The sequence below is a fragment of the Protopterus annectens genome, chromosome 10.part0 (genome assembly GCF_019279795.1).
Source record: "Protopterus annectens isolate FY-2018-M chromosome 10.part0, PAN1.0, whole genome shotgun sequence".
Taxonomy (NCBI): Eukaryota; Metazoa; Chordata; order Ceratodontiformes; family Protopteridae; genus Protopterus; species Protopterus annectens.
Window position 1 is genome coordinate 1,156,896,290 of NC_056744.1, and position 20,392 is coordinate 1,156,916,681.

At 43.4% G+C, this 20,392-nt stretch overlaps 1 protein-coding gene across 1 annotated transcript in view; it reads left to right on the top strand.

Moving 5' to 3' along the window:
* ZSWIM5 (zinc finger SWIM-type containing 5) overlaps positions 1 to 20,392 on the top strand; it is a 1,363,657-nt gene that overhangs the window by 957,471 nt on the left and 385,794 nt on the right. The window contains exon 6 of the mRNA XM_044085901.1: positions 3,103 to 3,279. Coding sequence (XP_043941836.1) covers positions 3,103 to 3,279 — 177 coding nt within the window. The remainder of the gene's footprint in view (positions 1 to 3,102; positions 3,280 to 20,392) is intronic.

Below are 20,392 nucleotides of genomic sequence, written 5' to 3' on the forward strand. Positions count from 1 at the left end.
CTTCTTCCAAAGCATATACCTGGGGGACTGGAACATGTTGGCCGACACTCAGTAGATCCATCTCAAGTCCTCACAACTAGTCCCTCAATCCCACAGTGGCGAGGCAGATTTTCGACATTTTGGGTCAACCTTGATGGGATCTCTTTGCCTGTCCAGCTAACCACAAATGCAGCAGGTACGTCTCCCTCATCCACCCTCCGGGGGAGTCAGTGAGGGATGCTCTAGTCCACGATTGACCCCCTGGTCTCCTGTAACACCTATCCTCCTGTTCCTCTAATTCTCAAGGTTCTACAGAAAGCTGAACACCTGAGGACATGTCTTATCCTCATTGCCCCCTACTGGTCCTGTAAATCGTGGTTCACCTTCCTCAGGTCTCATCTGAAGTATCCACCTTAGGTACTGGATCCTCAACAGGATCTGATCTCCTGTCTTTTGAGGCTTCCTCTCCCAAACCTTCGGACCCTTTGTCTAACCGCATGGTTTCTCCAATTCCAGTGATATTAAAACAGTCCAGGCTACTGTCATCCATTAAGCTCATTATTCTAGCATCCCAGAAGCCTTCCACCAGAAAGGTTTACTATAGCAAGTGGAAACAGTTCTCCGTGTGGGCTAAGAGCGGAATCAGGATCTCTTTTCTGTTTCTGTCTCTGGTATCCTTTTGTTATTGTCCTCTCTTTTCCAAGTGGGCACAAGTTTCTGTACGTTCAAGCTTCAGCTGGTGGTGATTTCTAATTTTCATGAGAACACTGAGCCTTCATTTTTGTCTAGGCTTTGCAAAGCGCTCTTGAAAAGGGGTCTTCCTACTTAGACCACTGATTAAGGATACCTCACCTCCTTGGGACCTTACATTAGTTTTGCAGTCTCTGACAAGGAGTTCCTTTGAGCCTGCTGGTTCCTCCGATCTTAAGTTTTTGTCCTGGAAAATGGCTTTCCTGGTTGCTGTCACTTCTGCTAGGAGGGTTTCTGAACTGCAAGCTTTCCATTGCTCCTCCTTATATGATTTTTCACAAAGACAGATTTTCTCTCAGGAGAAATCCCTCTTTCTTGCCCAAGGTTGCTTCTGAGTCTAGTTTAAAGCAATGTATTCAGCTACCAGTGTTCTTTCCAAATTATTCCAGAAGAGGAGAGTACATTTTGCATACTTTGGATATTCACAGACAGTTACAGTCCTATCTTCATAGGACCAAAGGATTTTGCAAACCAGAACAGCTCTTTGTAGCCTTTTTCCCAAACTCCTGGTGGCCAAGGTCACTATTTCTAAATGAATCTCTAGCTGTATCTTCACAGTCTATGAAAATAAGCATCTTGAGGTTCCAGGAAGAATCAGAGCTCATCCTACGAGGATCTGTGGTGACTTCTTCAGCTTTTTTGGCCAAACTTTCTATTGGTGACATTTGTACTGCTGCCACTTGGTCTAACCCTTGCACCTTCATATCTCATTACAAACGGGATTTAATTTCTAGGATCAGGGCTTCCTGTGGCTGCACAGTACTCAGCCATGTCCTTCCTTGAGGCCTCCCAGGATTAATGGTACCTGGGGACTCTGATGCTATGGTGATGGATAATGAAGTGGATAACGACAGAGTTATGTACTTAACCATAACTTGGCATCTGTGTTATCCTATATCATTATTCATCACATTTCCCTCCCGCCACCCCCTAACTTGTTGGATCTTGGAAGACTTTGGAGTGTTTTCTTTGGGTCCAGGAATTTTTTCCCTTTGTGCAGGAGTAGTTCTTAGGAATATGTTAGCAAACTCTATTGACGGTTAGAGGGCAGCAGGGCATTATAGGAAAGGGCAGAGCTAAAGCCTTGGATCCGTCTATTGTCGGCTCAGATCCAATATCAGATCCTAGACCCTATAGTGATGAATAATGACATAGAATAACCCAGATGCCAAGTTATCGTAAGTGCATAGCTCTTTTTTTCTGTCCTGATCCCAAAGCAAAAGTGAGAGAATCTTGCACTCCTGGATATCCACAGGCAACTGTGATGCTATTTATTTTGAACAAAGGACATCAGAGCATTGGCTTACCTCTGTTTCCTTTGCAGATAAGAAAGGGGAAGCCCAGTATCTAAACAATGTCCAAATGGCTGGTGCATTGTATTATTTTGTGCTGTCACCATGGAATAATGTTCAATTCAACGACATATGGTCCCATAGCAACAAGAGGACAGCAGCTGCTCTAGCTTTTTTCAAGGGTGTATGCACACAGTCCATTTTGGAAATTTTCACATAATATCTGCCCATACATTTTCTAAACACTACAAGCTTGACAGTGCTCCCAGGGCAAGGGCTAGGGTTGCAATGGGTATTCTACAGAGCTTGTTAAAGCCCATATTGGCTTATACAAGAGCTTTAGGGAGTCATCCTGCTAGGAAGTACTACTGTAGTAGTGATCCATATGAAAAACATAGCACAGTTGTGTAGGAGCCTAATGGGTATTGGCAGAAGATTTAATAGATCATTGTTGCAGTACAGATTTCTCCTCCAACTTTATCCTCTTGCTTGTGGGTTGGAGACCTTTTCTGTGAATTTAGTGCTGCTCCCTCTTCCCCTCACAAGGCCTCAGACCTGTTCAGGTGCTCACAGACTTGAGGAATCTAGGTTCTCAGATTCTCTGGCCAAGATGCCAACCTTAGGGTTTCCAGGTATAACAGGAGCCTAGACTTTGCCTCCTAGGACCTTGCTCAGAAAGGCACAAGAGTTTGTCCTGCTCCTCTCCAGGACAAGAAAGAACTGGAGGTAATAGGCACTTTACTGGCTTCATTCTTGAAATTACATGATGTTCCTAGGGACAGACATCCTTCCAGCCTGGAGGGCAAGAGTGCTAAGCTGTGGATGTTGGGCCTTCTGCAGCTGAAGTCTCACTTAAGAACCACTGCAGAGATCTTCTATCCAGTGCTAAATGGCAATATACAATATCGCCACTTGTTTTATAAACCTGCTGTTAGCCTTTGTGAGGTAATGCGCATGTTTTGGAAATGTGGGTTTTGATGTCCACTTTTGAAGCATTTTAGCAAGTCTGTACACAATTGAATGTCAATTTGTCATCTTTTTAACCAAATTTCGATACTGATTAATGTAAGTTTGTTTGTAGAATCATTGGCAAGACCAAGACGGACAGTGTTTACACGAGCAATAGAGGCCTGTGACCTTCATTGGCAGGATAGTCACTTACAAAGAATAATCAGCAGTGATTTCTATACGTCTCCCACTTATCCACGAGAAGGAGAAAACCTGCTCTTCAACACACAAGGATTGCCACTTTGGCTAGGTAAGAAATTAGCATTGTGCTAGATATTAAGATCAGGATTACATACAAGTAGTTGCTAATAAAAAAGTAACCACACTAACTGGGTGAAATTCAATTTAGTATGATTGTTAATTCACTGCATGTATTACAAGATTCATGTTTTTCTCCCACTGACATGGCTAGTCTACATCTCTTTATGAATTCTGAATATAAAATTTCATACAGGCACTCATTTAAGGGTCTTGTAGATCTGATTTTGGAGGCAGTCTGTAGTAGGTAATCTCATTTCTTCTTGTGATGATCAACACAGTACTGAATTTTCTTGTTTCTGTACTCTAGGCCATACACAAAAATCCAGCATATTTTCCATTGTGCATCAGGTTAGGTGATTAGGCCCAGCACATAAGGTAGTTAGTCATTTCTTTTTTGCTACTTACACAGTTTGAATTTCTTTCCTAATGTTTAAGTCCCCACATTTGCAAGAAAAAAAAAATCCAGCTGTTATTGATTGTCAAATCATTCACCAGGATATTCACCGTGATTCCTGCTGAAATTACTGAAAGTGAGTACAATCAAATGCTGCAATGTATACATACTTTTAAAGGGGGGGGGGGGTAGAACAGAGCCCCCCCCCAATGTATTGGAAGAGAAAATGCTACAGTAATAAAATTTGAACAAGAAATATCATGACTGCTTAATTAATGCCAATATATTTGTAAGCCTTATGCAGGATGTAGTAGAGGAAATGGTTTGGAGGAAAAATAGGGGATATCCTTTAGTAAATTTTGACAGACAAGTATTCTTTGAAAAGACGAGATGCTTTGTAGAAAATAGTTAAGTGGAAAAGAACACATAGACAAGGAAGGAATATTGTTAGCAGGAGAAGTTTGAAGGATGAGAAATGAAATAGTGAGATGTGGGAGGGAAGAAATTTTGCGTGAGTAGGGTCATCCTACTTGTGTTGCCATTGATGAGTGGATTCATAAATAGGGGCATTATAGGTAGTAGTATAAAGCAGGGGAATCCCCCTCACTTCAGTTTTGCTTGGGTTATGTGTAGAGTCTACAGTAAAAAAAAAAAAAAAAAAAAAGTAAAATGCATAGTTCAAAGGAAATGGACATTGAGGTGCATTTGAATATTCATCCACATAAGCAACATTAGGCACCAGGGAAACTGTGGCTGCAGGGAACCCAATCTTCCAGGTCTCTGTGGGGGCCTCACAAGAGCTGCAGCTATTTAAGAAGAAGAACAAACAAAATGCCTCTTTGCTTACTCCCCATTTACTGTGCTCCTGATCACTGGAGAATATATGAGTGAGTCCCTGTACCGTTAGCTACTCCATGTCTTGACACCATGCAAGGGAGGTAAAAATGTACGCAGCTGATCTCACTCTCTTTCCTAATACAGCAATAGAAGCAAACACTTGATCTTCAGGCACACTTTTTCAATATAACTGTTTGATTTGGCATTAATGATGGTCTGTGATGTGTAATTTTGAGAATCAGAATGTTACAAGGAATAGGGAAAAATGAGGCAAAATCAGGAACATTCTGTAAAATAAATAACAGAATGTATTGCCCCTAGAAGTGATTACTTGTTTAGTATTTTAACCTTTTATTTCCAAAATGTGGAATACATATAACGTTCGACTGTTTTTTACTCAATGATTGAAAACAAAAGCAGGGACACATTTTAAATCAAATTTTACTCTTAATTCACTTAAAAAGTTAATAAAGCAACAAGTTTTGCATCAGTGCGCTTTTTCTGAACCATAAGAAGTATGAGACTCTAATGATTGTTATTACTGACTGGCTTTAATCCTCTGCTTTAAAAATCAAGCCAAACATTTTACATGGAGCAAGGCAAAAGTATGAGGCAAAATCAGGAACATTCTGCAAGATGAGGAACAGTCTCAGAGGTGTGGTAGGATACTACATCTTATTATGTGAAACAGTTGAGCAAAGTGTGGAACGCTTATTAGCTTAATAACATATTAAACTGTGAAACATGCAGCATGGTTAAAATATTCTAGTTTATACTTACAAGTTCTTTTGATGAACTAATATGGTTCGGTGTTATTTACTACAGATTTTTGTTAAAATTCTTACTTAATGATTGTGTGACAGATCATTTCAGTGTGGAGCATTGTGGAACATGGACGTTGAGACTCATAATCTAACTACTGGCTACCTTGATGTGGTACATTGGCTTCTCATAGGTTCATAGGTAAGGTACTAGGCTATCGGCCCTAGGGCCTGTACAAGCCTAGCCAAAAAGGTACCGTGGCTTTCACCACCCAAGAAAATTATTTTCCTGTCAGCTGTCGAGCAGAGTCACAGAGGTGATCCCCTTCCTATTTCCCATCTAATCATCAAGATTTTTCTTGAAGAATGCTAATGAGGAGCTTTGTTTGATATAGCTAGGTAGTTTGTTCCAGAGTATGGGAAGTCTCTGGGACAGGAATCTATCCCTCCAGCATTTTCTGTTTATTGTGATGATAAGGTTTAGGTCCCTAGAGTGTGTAGCTCAGAGGGATTGGGATTTCTTTAAGTGGAGCATGTCCAACAGCTCTGGGTTTGACATAGCTTTGTATATTAGGCAGAGATCGGCTCTGAGTAGGCGATATGCGATGGAGTAAAGCTGGAGATTTTTGAGACGGTCTGTGTAGGGCATCTGTTTGAGGCCGGTAATCCTCTTTGTGAGGTATTTCTGCAGCCTTTTCAGTTGTTGTAGATGTTTTGTGAGGTGCATACTAAAAGGGGCGTTGTACTCTATAATGGGTCTAATGAATGATTAGTAGAGGGGAACAATGACCTCTTTTTTTCCTAGATGAGGGCCGCACAGAAGACTTTCCTGACTACTGTGGTGATGTGATTATCAAAGGAGAGGCTACTGTCCACCTGTGTCCCAAGGTCTCTTATCACACTTTTGGTGTTATGTAGACTACCACCTATGTGGTAGCGCATGGGTACAGAGGTTTTACCAAAGGGGATGACAGTGCACTTTTTGGCATTGAGCTTGAGGCCATGGCTTTGACACCAGGCATCTGTCAATGAGGCCCTTTTGTAGGATGTCCACATAGTTAGGAGTTTCATTTATGGCTCCTAGTTTGCAGTCATCTGTGAACTTCGTTAGCCAAAGAACTTCTGTGTTAGCCTGTACTTCAGAAAAGTAGATACCAAACAGGAGAGGACCCAGGACTGAACCCTGTGGTACTCCACTTGTCACTTGTCTGAAGTCGGATTTGGAGTCTGCTACTTTCACAGTGTGGGTTCTGTCAGTGAGCCAGTTTATGACCCATCTTGTGACATAGCGATTTGTACCTAGTGAGTTTATCTATAATGCCAGAGTGGTGAATGGTGTCAAAAGCCTTGGTGAGATCTAGATAAGCTGTGTGAACCACCTTACCCTCGTCTACAGCTTTGGTGACTGCTTCAAAGAAGTCTATCAGGTTTAGGAGACATGATTTGCCTTTTACAAACTTTAACCGGGTGGGGTCCAGAGTTTGGAGATTACCAATGTCTTTGTTTATAAATTCCGCGATGATACGTTCCATGGTCTTGCAGACCAGGCTTGTTAGGCTAATGGGGCGGTAGTTCCCGGGGTCCGTGGTGGCTCCCCCTTTGTGGAGTGGGATAACCGTTGCTGTGTGCCATTCAATGGGCACAAAGCCTGAGGTGAGGCTATGATTGAACATGGTGCTTAGGTGGGGTGCCAGTTCATTCTGTAGTTCATGAAGAATGCAGCCTGGGATGTTGTCTGGTCCCATGTATGCTGTGTTATTGGCTTGGAGAATGTAGGTTTTACCTGTGCAGCCGTGATTACAGGAACTTTGCATTCTTCTGGTATAGAGATGGGCCCTTTAGGGGGTGGGGGGGGTAAAGTTAGCACTGAACCTATCTGCCAGGATGTTTGCAATATCAGTTGGTTCTGTATATTTAGTGCCATTGTGCTGTAATTCAGAGCAGATCTGAGTGTTGCCATTGAGATTCTTGACATAGCTATAGAATGCTTTGTGGTTGTCTTTAGAATCAGTGGCGATTTTGTTTTCATAACTAGCTTTAGAAGATTTTATGAGGGATCTCAGCTTCTTACTGAGGCAGACCAGAGAGTTGTTCCAGTCATGGGATTTTACTCTTTTTTTTTGCAACAGTTTCTTTCTTCTGTTGTAGAGTTTGTTTATGGCAGGGGAACACCAGATTGACTTTCTTTTTTTGGAGGATAGCATCTTTGTTCTGTTAGCAATAGCACGATCCATGCACTCGTGTAAGTGCTTATAAAGTGCATTTGTGTAGGTTTCAGCAGTCATGCCTCTATTGTCCGTCTGCATGGGTGTTGTGAAGTTTGCCACTTCTGTCTTAAGCTTGAAGTTGGCATTGGAGAAAATTTTTACGGTGGTTTCCCTAATGGGGGGTGGGGGTGGGATGTGGATATCTAGGCTGATTAGCTTGTGGTCGGATCTGACTAATGAGGAATTGACCTCTGGTGTGGAACACCAGTCGCCCATGTTGGTATTGACCAATTCTAGGATATTGCTGCCCCTGGTGGGGGTGCGGATAAGTTGATCCAAGGTGTTGGAATTTATGAATTCCAGAAAACATTGAGCAAAAGAGTTGGTATGTGAGTAGTTTTCTCAGTCAGTGGTGGGGTAGTTGAAATCGCCCATTATTAGGGTGTTAGGTTGTACCCGAATATTTTCCAGTATATCAAGAAATGAGGAGTGGGAATCCTGGGGCATGGTGGGGGATCTGTAGCAAGTTACAATTTGGATTGCGGTCTTGCCCAGAGTTAGTTGCACTTAGTCTCGGATGCATTATGCTGAGCAGCTAGCCTGGAGGTGTGGATATCATTAATGAATATGGACACTCCTCCACCTTTAGTGTTTCGGTCCAGGTTAGGTGGCCGAAAGGTGTGGTATGAATTATAGCCTGGCAATGCAGTGGTGCTCTCTGGAGCCTTGAACCAGGTCTCTGTCACTGCACAGATGTCGGTGTTCTCCATTTTAAGGAGTGCCTCGAGTGAATGCATTTTGAGGTTTAGACTTCTAGCATTGAGTAGCATTACCCTCAGATTTTGCTTGCTTGTACCTGTTACGGTGGTGAATTTGTCATTTGAACCTTGCCTAAAAAAGGCACTATAGGGGTGACAAGAGCCTTATCCAGTATCCAGAATCCCAAGGGCGACAGATGCAGGCCATCTCTGGCAAAGCATCGTGGTCTGTCGATCATGTCATCCCAGGCAGACAGATACTGGATCCCCTTAGAATGACACTAGAAGCTTAGCCAATTGTTCACAGTGTAAAAACATGTCCGTTAAATACCATTGGATGTGTGCAACAATGAGCTTCTAAGGAACCTGACTACTTAGTGGCTATCCACAGACCTTGCCAGACTAAAGAATAGGTAACCTAGGTGGCTGATGAGGATGTCACTGTATCGGGGAGTGCTTTTCTAACTTGATTTATTTTTGTTATAAGTGAAGTGTACTGAGACTGAATGAAAGTGACTTTACCCCTGCTGTGGTTAAATCACTGTAATACAGTCAGTGACTGGACAAGGCAGACATAGTGTCGCATAGTGTGTTTTATATGCTGAAATTTGGCAAAAATAGTATTATGGCTTATGCTTGAGTGTACATTTGTTTGTGTTTTTGTGGAGGGTTGCCTTACGTTGGCCATAATGTCTTTCACTTTTCATTACATGCTGGAGGGATAGGTTCCTGACCCAGAGACTCCCCAGACTCTGGAATAGATTGCCCATACATGTCGAGCAGAGTGCCTCTTTGGACCTCTTCAAGAGGAACCTTGACGATTGGATGGGAGAAAGGAAATTCACCCCAGGGATCACGTCAGTCGACCTGCTAAACAGGGGTCTAGGAAAGTAAATAATGTGGGAAGAAATAGCCAGGGAATTGTTATGGCTAGGCTTGTATAGGCCCTAGGGCTGATAGCCTAGTACCAACCTATGAACCTATTACAAACATCAACATTGATTTCCTTCTGTTTTGCTGTTGCAGTATTCTTTACATGTGAGAGATTGCCCGCCAAGAGACCCAACATCGGCCAGTATACAAAAGTCTTCAGTGCCTTAGATGCATGGTACATAGCACGTAGGCTGCTATCGAATGTAGGCCATAAAAGTGGCATATGCACGCATCATCCCCAGAACGTGTTTGATGCCAGACTGAACGCGTCTTCTGTAAGTACAGTCTAATTGCCGAAGAAATTTCAGCTTCCACTTCTCAGACAAGTGCCCTATTGGGGAATCCATTTCTAGTTTTGATTGTGTATAAAGTTTAATGTCATCTAAGAAGGGTAAATGCCAGTGTGGATGTCAGATTCCATATAAGGACAACTACCAACAGTGCCTTTCTGTCTTGGGCCTTGCCATGGCAATAAAGCCTGCCCTTTTTGCCAATTTTCTTCCCGAAACCTTATGGAGTAGGCTTAATTCCCCTTTCCATGTACTTAGAAAATCAGCAGTTAAAACTTCTTGCTAAAAGGATGGAATGTCCCCGTGCTCAGAGGTAGTCATTAGCAAAGCAGAAGGCCAAGAAGCCCAGGCTGGAGGCTTCGGCTGCACCTCCAATGCCAGATGTCTCACCCAAGACCATCACTAGCTTGGAGATTCGATCATGGCCATCGTCTGAACAACAGGCTGGACCTGTCACCGAGGTCACCACGGAACAGGATAGCAGCAAGTCCTTGGTGGTACCGCAGGTGTCCATATTGGATGTCCAGGAGGAACCCAGACTTGTTTCTAAAGGCCATAGGGAGATGCTGACCATCCTAGTGAGGGAGGAAGCGGATTTGGACATAATCAAGCGTAGGACTACGTCCGGCCCATTATCACTTCCATCAAATGGATGTTCCTAGTAAAAAGAAACAAAAGACTAAACATGTCTCCCCTCCTCCTGATCCTCAAAAGGATTGACACTCCTTTTCTAAAATCATATTTAATGCTGTCATGTCTATCAACACCCTCCCGGGTTACAGTACTTACATCCCCCTGGAGTGGTCCTCCTCAAAAGAAGGTAAGAGACAAAACTTCTTCAGAAGAGGAACATTCTTCTGATGATGAGTCACTGGCATATGCAACCCAGATTCCCTCCACACTAGATTTTGCCTCCCCTGATGAAGACTACAATGGGGCTGATTTTCCAGCAGAGGATATTTCCATTAGTAACACTTTGACCAGGGTGCAGGAACATTTCAAGTGGTAAAGCACTGAAATGACTGATATTCAAAAACATTATGACTTGTGGCAGGTGGACACCCCCAGCCCCTCAGCCATTCCCCCTATCCTTCCTGCTTTCTTAGATGTGTTTACATCTTATAGTAAGACTTCAGATTCACAGCCTTCTGCACCTAAAAAAAAAAACAAATTTTATAAGGTGCCCACAAACTGCAGGTTTTATTCAGAGCATCCTCAGCTGATCCATCAGTCTTCACTGTGTCTTCTGACATACCCTCAAGGCTTTTTCCCTCAGTCACTCTGCTGCTTTCTGACCAGAACAGCAGGCATTTGGAGAGACTGAGCAAAAGTATACATCTCCGCCAACCTTGCATTTTGGACAATCAACTACCAAACCTGTATGACAAAGTACTCATTAGAGCTCTTGTCACACTTACCTAAAATTATTTCTGACCTTCCTGAATCTGAGAATAAAGCTCTAGCTGCATCCTTGCTGCGTACAACTTCTCAGGTCAACAGGCACTCAGTTAAATGTAGCTATGACTCTGTTAAATGTAGCAATGATGCCACAGAGGCTTCCACAAGGGTAGCTGCTTCAGGGTCTGTCCTTAGGAGGTTGGCATGGCTAAGACTGCAGTTTCTGCTAGAGGATATCAAATCCAAATTGATGGATGCCCCTGTGGACAATGAAGCTCTGTTTGGCATTGCGGCTGCTTAACTTTTCAAAACCTTGCAGGAGAAAAGGTGAGGAGATGAAAGACTTAAAATAGACTTAAAACATCTCTTAGTATCCACTGTACCAAAATTTCAGTGAAATTACCCTTCGAAACCAGCTTTTGTCAGGAGACAATCCATTCCAGCCAATCTATGACCAAGAGATCTGGAAACAGGCAACAACCATTTAGAGGACCCCCATCAAACTTCACATCCAAAACAGCCCTTTCCAGACAGACCAGGGTCCATTTCACTATTTGGACCCCATTGCCCCCTTCCCTTTTCCCAATGCCTCTCTCTTTCAAGTCCAGCCTGGGAAAGCATTACTCAAGATTATTGGGTGCTTTCCATCATCAAAAGTGGATATTTCATGGTTTGGGGAGTCTCTACTGCCCTTCAGGGAATTTCCCATCCCACCAAAAGAACAACTACCACCATTTCCACAAGTGCTTCAAGCCCTACTGGATTAAGGGACCATTCAACATGTTCCCGTGCATCAAATAGACAAGTGGCCCTATTCCAGGTTGTTCCTTCTCCCAAGAAAAGAAGGCCCCTGGATACCCAACTTAGACCTCTCTTTCCTCAACACCTACCTGAAAGTACCCACCTTCAGGTTGCTCACATTGCAAACACCATTCCCCTTGATCTTACCCCAAGCCTTTATGGCATCAGTAGACATAAATGATGCCTATCTTCATATTCCTATCCATCCCAGCTACAGGAAATATCTAAGATTCTCTGTAGTGTCTGAACACTTTTTCAGTTTACTGTTGTCCCCTTTGGTCTTTCTACTCCAACAAGGGTTTTCACGAAGTGCCTGGCACCAGTGATGGCATTCTGCAGACTCTCCAAATTTTCTCATACTTGGACAATCTTCTTTTCCAAGCAGATAGTCCAGAGATGCTACAGCAAGATCTCAACCACACAATTTCCATCCTTCTTTACCTGGGATTCACCATAAATTGCTAAAATTCAGTTCTCTCCGCATCATAGGATCACATTTTCCTGGGATCCAAACAGACCTCATGAAGGTTTTCCTTCCCATCTAGAAGGTTCAGGAGCTCACTACCTTCTTTCAAAACCTCATCCCTCTTTCACACTCTTCAGCCAGAACCTGTCTCAGGACCCTGGGCTTTATGGCTTCCACCTTCCCAATGCTCCCTCTGGCAAAAATGCACATGATGGCAGTGGTTCTTGAAATTGGTGTGGACACAACATTCACACTCTCTGGAGTTCCAAATTCCCCTTCTTCCCTTCCTGAAGAAGGAAATAACTTAGTGGATTCAACAGCTCTCAGCTAACCCAGGCCTCCCACTTTATCCTCTTCCTCAAATACAAGAGAAGTACACAGACGCCTCAAATACAAGCTGGGGAGCAGGCTTCAGTGCCATTAAAGCAAAAAGGCACGTGGTCACTCTTTCAAAGGAGAGATCACATAAATATTTACTTATTTATTTTAATTTGTTTGCTAGAAAAGTCTGACTGGGCATAAAATGGCCCACTTTCAGCAGATGCCCGGGGAGAAAAACTCCATAGAGTACATTGTTGTAGTAGTGCAGTATTCGTATACAGTACATAGTATATACAGTACAATTTACATTTAGGTTGCATGTTGAGAAATTAATATTGATTACATATTGTAAAAAAAAAAAATCAAACAAGGATGAAAAAACACATTCAGTTTAGAGAGAGCATACAGTATTCACATTTGCGAGCCACATGAATAAATCCAAGTAGTTTCGTAAGGGGATAAAAATAGAAGCAGGCAACTGAGAGATGAGTATTGGTAAGGGAGAAAGTGAAGTGAGGAATTAAAAAGAGCGGAGTAAGGTAAGTGAGGGGGAGAGTAAAAGACTGCCTATTAGTGCAGTTAGGTGGGATTAGTGCAGAAGCAAAGCTAGGTGTTAAGGTGTTCCCTCAGGAGTAGCTTGAATTTGAAAGTGTTACTAGTGTTGAGTATATTTTGAGTTAAGTCATTAAAGACTAGTTTGTATGTATGCAGGGAATCCCCATAGCAATTGTTTGAATTGGTGATCTTCAAAAGTGCTTTATTGGATGACCTTAATGTTCTGTTACTGAAATAAGTCAGTGCTAGGTCACTAATGGACAGACTGGTATCAAGGTGATACAGAACCAAATGGGTTAGAACTAGTTGATTAAAGGTTAAAAGGTTAGGAAGCTCCATCCATTTAAGTTGATGCAGTACTTTGCAGTGATGGATTCTCGCAGGTTGGTTGGAAGCAAATCTGGCTATTTTATAATAGCAGAATTCAAGTTTGTTTAGGTCACATTTTCTTAAGCTAGTTAAAATGAGTGAAGTGTACAAGAGGGTAGATGGAAGGTGAGTTCTGCAAATGGCATGTCTGGTTGAATCTGTCTATATAGGGAACCTAGTTTGAAATGTACTTTATAATTAGTGTTAAGTGTTTATCAGTTTGAGGTCCTTGTCATTGGTGACCCCTAGTAGTTTTGAATGTTCTACAGGTTTCATAATAGCATTATTTGAAGAGTAAATGATGAAAGGGGTAGGGTGGTCAGTTGTTTTTTTTTTTTTTTTGTCCCTGGAAAAGAGCATTAATTTTGTTTTTGAAGGTTTAAGAATCATTTGTGAGTTGGAAAGATATTGTCAATGTCTAGAAAGGATTGTTTTTTTGAGGAGAGGGGGAAGGAGCAGAGCAAATAAGGGAGGAATTATAGGCATATTGAACTATAGTAGCAGTGGGATGGCTGTGCAGAGTCTATTTGTGAATAGAAGAGTACCTAGAATAGATCCTTAGCATACACCGGAGACTGATAAAGGAGATTATGGTTCGTTTTGCCATCTAACTGCCTGTTGGTGGTTGGTTAGATAACTAATGAACCAGGCAAGGGTAGAATGAGAGAGGTTAAGAGAGGCTAATTCATCAATGAGTTTTTGGTGGGAAACTGTATCAAAGGCCTTCAGTAGGTCGATTAATATAGAGGAGGGGTGAGTAGGCCGTTGTTCCTGTGTTGGTTAACTGTGTTAATGAAACTAAGGCAGTTGTGCTACGTTTAGGTCGGAACCCATGTTGGGTGGGAGATGTAAGGTTGTTTTACAGGAGATGGTTAAGAAGTTGGGTGTGAATGTATTTTTCCACTATTTTTGCTATAGCAGATAGGATAGCGATGGGTCTGTAGTTAGAAAAATCTGTGGAGATGCCACCTTTGTGTAACGGGATTACACGGGACACTTTCCTTACTGCTAGCACATATTGTTCAGTGATGGACCAATTAATAAGGATGGATATGGGGTATGCAATTACTCCTGCCATCATTTTAAGGTATTCGTTGGGCAGCACCAGAGGAAGAGTGTTTAAGTTTGGAGAGGAGTTTTCTTATTTGGTGGGTTTGTTCTGGTTGAATGTTGAATGAATCAAGATTTGTTTCTAGTGAAGAAGGTAATGATTGATGATTTTTATCATTTTTCTGCCAGAGATGGTATAGAGTTTGACGTGCTTGTTAAATCGAGTGACTGTTGTCAGTGGAGTCTGTTTTTGTTGGGCTTAAAGTAGTGGCTTGGCCTGGTTTGAGCAATTGGTTTATGGCTCCCCAAAAGTTTTTTGGACTATTTTAGTGCCTCTTTTGGATTGAGGTATAGTATAGTTTTTTTGTCCTGTTTCATTTGTTGTTTTGCTAGGTTATGAAGTTGTCAGTAATTTTGGAGTAGATGGATTTTTTTAGGAGCTGGTGGTTATGCCATGCTTTGTCTCTCTGCTTGAGGAGCTTTTTTGTGTCAGGAGAAAGCCAGGAGATTTGGCTAGATTTTATGTATCATCTTCTGACGAGGGCTAGCCTGTTTTAGGTAGAGAGGAATTTGTCATTAGGAGATGCTTAATGGAGGACCAATTGGTTTGTGGAAATATAATAAAAGTTTTAAGGGAAAAATTTGTTTTATTGCGGACCAGTTTGTAGGTGATGTTTCTAGGGGGAGAAGAATACTGTTTTAGCAGATAGCCTGAGTGTTCACTCACCTACCTATCTGGAAGACATCCTGAATGATAGGAACTTGGGATCTGATGCTGTTCATGTCATTATTCATCTCTGATGCATCTTGGATCCAATCTTGGATCCGAGCCCGCAACTAACAGATTCAGAGCTCAAACTACTCCCCTTCCCATAATCCCCTACTTGACCTCTAAACCTCCAATCTCATTTGCTATTGAACACGTTGGATGTATCTGAGCTCGAGTGACTTCTCAGTAGATAAGTGATTATCTTTCTTGCTTTTTTCTATCTGTTTCCATCTCCTTTTGTATTTTAGGGTTTCTAAATTAGTTTACCTCCCCTCCCCCTTGGTCCTTTAAAAAAGAAATCCTTTTCTTCCCTCTCCTTTTTCTTGAGTGTGTGTTGATTATGGCTGAGAAACCTTTTGGTTTAAAGGGATGCTCCTAGTGTGGTCGGAAAATGCCTTATTCAGACTTGTTCAGGAGTGGTTTACCTGGAGGTTGAATGTGACATTTGTGCTGCATTCAACCCCAGGGCTTTTATGGAGCACCACAACAAATTGCTTCCTAAGGACTTAGCTTATGGTGGTCCCCTGCCATCGGAATCTCCTGCCAAGCCCTCTCAGGATTCCAAGAAGAGACCCGTTTTCTTTCCAGGGGGTCTCCTTTAATTTCAAAAAAGCAAGGCTGTCTGATCGCAGATCCCCGGATCCAAGTCCAGCCAGTGTGGCTTCGGATCTGGGATCTTCTGCTCCGAGAACCTTGGATCAGCCCCTTAGATCTGAGGTCTCAGTGCCTCGGGGACACTTGGATCCATCTCGGCACAAGCCCTTTCCGGATCCGATCCTGTTGTTGGATCCGTCTGGCGCACCATCCAAGTCGTTGCATCCTGCCAGACCATCAGATCTGAGTGCATTGATAGATCCGATAGTCATAGACAGCTCCCCCTCCAGAAATTTGGATCTGCGACATCGGAGCCAGTTCCCTTCACTGGACCACAGATCTATTGAATCCAAGGCAGGATCCCCAGCTAGGTCGGCCATTCATCTGCATCCTTCAGATCCTCCAGAAGTCTGTTACCTTTGGATATGGATAGGATGATGAGGAGCTTCTTCAAGCCCCAAATTGAGTTGGGCTTGTTGTCATCCCCAGTCCAGATGGCCAAAGGGACCTTCCCCACCCACAGGACTCCACTGTCTTCTTTCAATCCATCCAGTTTCAAGAGTATCAGGACCAGAGCATTCCAAATTGAGAGGGTATGTTAGGTATACCTCCCTTCTTGACTCCATCAGGGTCCCTGGCCGGCTCTGATGTTCTTCGTGTTTCAGTGTTGCAGCCATCACACTTGGATTATCTGCTTGCAGGTAGCCCTCAGTCGGTCAGAATACCAGAGTCTAGGATTTCTGCGTCGGATGCTGCCGCTTCTTCCATGATGTCAGGTCGTCAGGGTATTAAACAGGCAGCCAACGCCATTACCCCAGTCTTTCTTGCCGAGGAGGAGCCTGAAGCAGAAGCAATTCACAAGTGCTTGTCGGCCACTACCTGAAATTTTCGTTTTCGAGTTTCAAAACCTGAAGTCTTCTAAAGCTAAGTACCCCGTTGGGGATCCTTTTTTCTTGCTCTAACAGATGTCAGAAAAAGTTAACAATTGTCTTGCCTGTGGAAAGCAAATACCTCACAGAGATTTTCATTCTTACTGCGTCACCTGTTTAGGCCCAGACCATGACGTCCCTCGCTGTTGGTTTTGTGCCTTGTCTAATGCCCGAACCATTCGTCGTTGGGCAATCTTTGTCGCCATATTCTTTTGCTCACATTCTCCGAAATCCGAAATGGCTTTGATAAGCCATCCGACTACTGATCTTCAGAAAAAACGTAAAGATAAAGACAGACCACATAGGTCCAAAACTGCCGACGCTTCCGTTAAGCTAGTCGCCAGTCCGCCGGTACTCAGTGAGGTGCTTTTGCAGCCCCTGATGCCCGCTTCTGCAGATTCGCAGGCCTCTACTGAGACCCATTCGGAGTCCGGTATGCCGCGAGATGCTTCTTCAACTATGGAACCTGCAGATGTCTCTACCTTGAATGGGTCTGGAGCCGCTGTGCAGGCACTGGCTTCTGAGGGTGTATTCCAACCTACCGATGTTCGAATCAAACCGACGACTTTGTTTATAACTAAAACTACCGAGTTTCTTAGGCCCAGAGTACGCACTATGCCTAGAAAACAGACGACCAAAGCGCATGCTCAAGCTCCCATGCCACAAAAACAAATACTTGGAATGGCTGACCTTATTACTCTAATTAGGGGAAGCCAGCCTTCCCCTGCTAAGAGAGAGAATTGAGCTTCCCTCTGATTCTACTACAGACCAGGAGTCTGATGACTCTGACCTTTCTGATTATCAGGACATTACATTATCAACCTATGAAGATTCAGATGCAGAGGAATCCATTCCATCTGCCTCTCCTCCAGAGGATTTTTCTTTTGGTGAAACCTTGCATACTTTGAGAGCATTTCCGCTGGGAATGCCAGGACTACCCTCAATCTAAAGAGAGACTCAGATAATTTTTAGAGTTGCCTCTGCACAGGCCTCTAGCTATACCCCCTGTCCTGGATGTTGTAGATGATGTCTTTATGGAATCCAGTCTTACTCCAGACACTTTACCCCCAGACCCTAGGAAAACTGACAGGTGGTACAGAGTACCTGATTCTCACAAATTTCTCTTCAAGAATCCTACTGTGGATCCAGAGACCATTTCCTAGGGACTTAAAGGTATTAAGGCTTCTACAGCCAAAAATCCTACCCTTTCAAACAGGGATTCTAGAGCTTTAGGCAGAAAAGGGGTAAGAAGGTGGTATATACCTCTGCAACTCTTGCCATCAGGGCATTGAATTGCCAGTTTCACATGTTGACGTACTAGCAACATATTATGGAACTAATTAAATAAAAAATGGTGTTACTTCCAGATTGTGCAGAAAATAAAGATTTACAAGAGTTAATGCATTCTGCAAACCAAGTTAGTAAGCATACTTTTCAGTATAGCTTTGATGCCCTAGAAGCAATCTTGCAGGGTTGCAGTCACTGGGTCTGTACTGAGAAGGCATGCTTGGCTGAAGGAACAAACCTTGCCAGATAATGTAAAATCAAAATTACTAGACGCTCCTTTAAATAAGGACGGTTTGTTTGGCACCAAAGCAGCAGAAGTTCTTAAAAAAGATGGAAGAAAAAGCTAAATCTATGCAAACTGCTAAAGAATTCTTACAAGTGCAGCCACGTAGATTCAGTAGGCTTTTGCCTTCTAAAAATTGGTCCCTTCCAGCCCTTTTCAGACCAAACCCAGGGGAAACAGGCCACCTAGACTACAGTCTCAGGGTATGCAGAGATCTAAACAATGGAGTGCACCCACCTCAAAAACAGGGAGTGGTAAGCCACCCCCTTATGGATAAAGTTCACAATGACTTAATTCTCCTTCCCAGCCCTGCCCAGTTACTTGTGCCCTTAGGAGGAAAACTTGCCCTTCATGCAAAAAACTGGATGTCCATTACTCAGGACCGATGGGCCCTAAACATTGTGTCCCAGGGGTACAGATTCTACTTCCATTCACTGCCAACCCCAAGCGGGTTTCCAGACCTTCCTCCAAACCAGTGGGCAGAGGCTCAAAAGCAAGTACTTTCCCTGCTCAATATCAGAGCTATTCAACCTGTTCCAGTAGAACAAAGGGGTCAGGGTTTCTACTCCAGACTTTTCCTGGTCTCCAGAAAAGAGGGCTCTTGGCACCCAATCCTGGATCTATCAATTCTCAACACCTTTCTGTTGGTCACAAAATTCAAGGTGCTTACCCTGCAACAGCTTCTCCATATGCTTGCCAATGATGCCTGGTTAGTCACTCTAGACCTAAAAGAAGCTTATCTGCACATCCCCATAAGGGAATCGTGCAGAAAATATCTACGCTTCAGGGCAGGCTCTATGCGCTATCAGTTCTCTGCACTTCCCTTTGGCTTATCTACTGCGCCCAGAGTATTCACAAAGTGCATGGCTCCACTCATTGTATACTACAGGCAGAGGAATAGCCAAATTTTCCCATACTTGGACGATTGCCTGATTCAGGCGGACAGTCAGGAATTGATACTTCTGCACCTGGCATCTGTAAAAACCCTTTTCACTTCATTGGAGTACACCATCAGCGAGTGGAAATCACAACTGGTGCCCAGTCACATTGTATTCCTGGAAGCAAGCTTGGACACGACTTCCCAGAGGGCATTTCTCACTTCAGAAGAAAAGGTCTATCTGACAAACTACTTCAAACAAATGGCCACCAGAACCCAGCTGTCTGCAAGGAAAATACTGCAAGCCATAGGGTTCATGTCCTCGTGTATTCTGCGAATTCCATATGCAAGACTGCATATGAGGAAACTTCAGTGGTACTTAAGTCTTTGGTGCCAACATTCTCAGGACCTGGAAACAGTCATTCCAATCATACCTTGTTTAAGGGCAGAGTTCCTTTGGTGGGCAGAAGCTTGCAACCACAACAAGGGACTGCTTTTCACTCAACCTCTGGCCACCTAAACCCTGACCACAGACACAGCAGACTATGCATAGGGGGCTCACATGGCAGGCAAATGCATTCAGGGCCACTGGAGCCCAGGCCAAAGTCTCCTGCACATCAATCAAAAAGAGATGCTAGCTGTACAGAATGCTCTGACAGCCTTCAAATACCTAATCCTTCCAGGACAACTGCTTTTAAAAACAGACACCACAGTTGTGGTACATAAACAAGCAGATGGGAACCCATTCTTACCCACTTTGCAGGTTAGCCATGGCCTTGTGGAACACATCCTTGAGCAACCAAGTGCATCTACAAGCTCAATTCCTGCCAGGCAAACAAAATTCACTGGCAGACGACTTAAGCAGAATCTCCTAGACCTACCCGAGTGGAAATTGGAGTCCAACACCTTCAACCTTCTAATCCAGAAGTGGGGGGACACTGGAGGTGGACCTTTTTGCTTCCCCTGAGAACCACCAGTTGAGCAAATTCTGCACCAGGAACCCTCACAGCAGGGCCTGGAAGGTGGATGCCCTATCCTTCCAATGGGAAAACCTTTCAATTTATGCCTTTCCCCCTCTGCCCCTCCTCTCAGAAGTACTACTCAAGATAAAACAGAACAGGCCAAGGGCAATTCTTATTGCCCCAGACTGGCCACGCCTGCACTGGTACCCATTCTTACACAGTCTGACAATAGTGCCACCCTTGCACCTTCACCAGACTCCT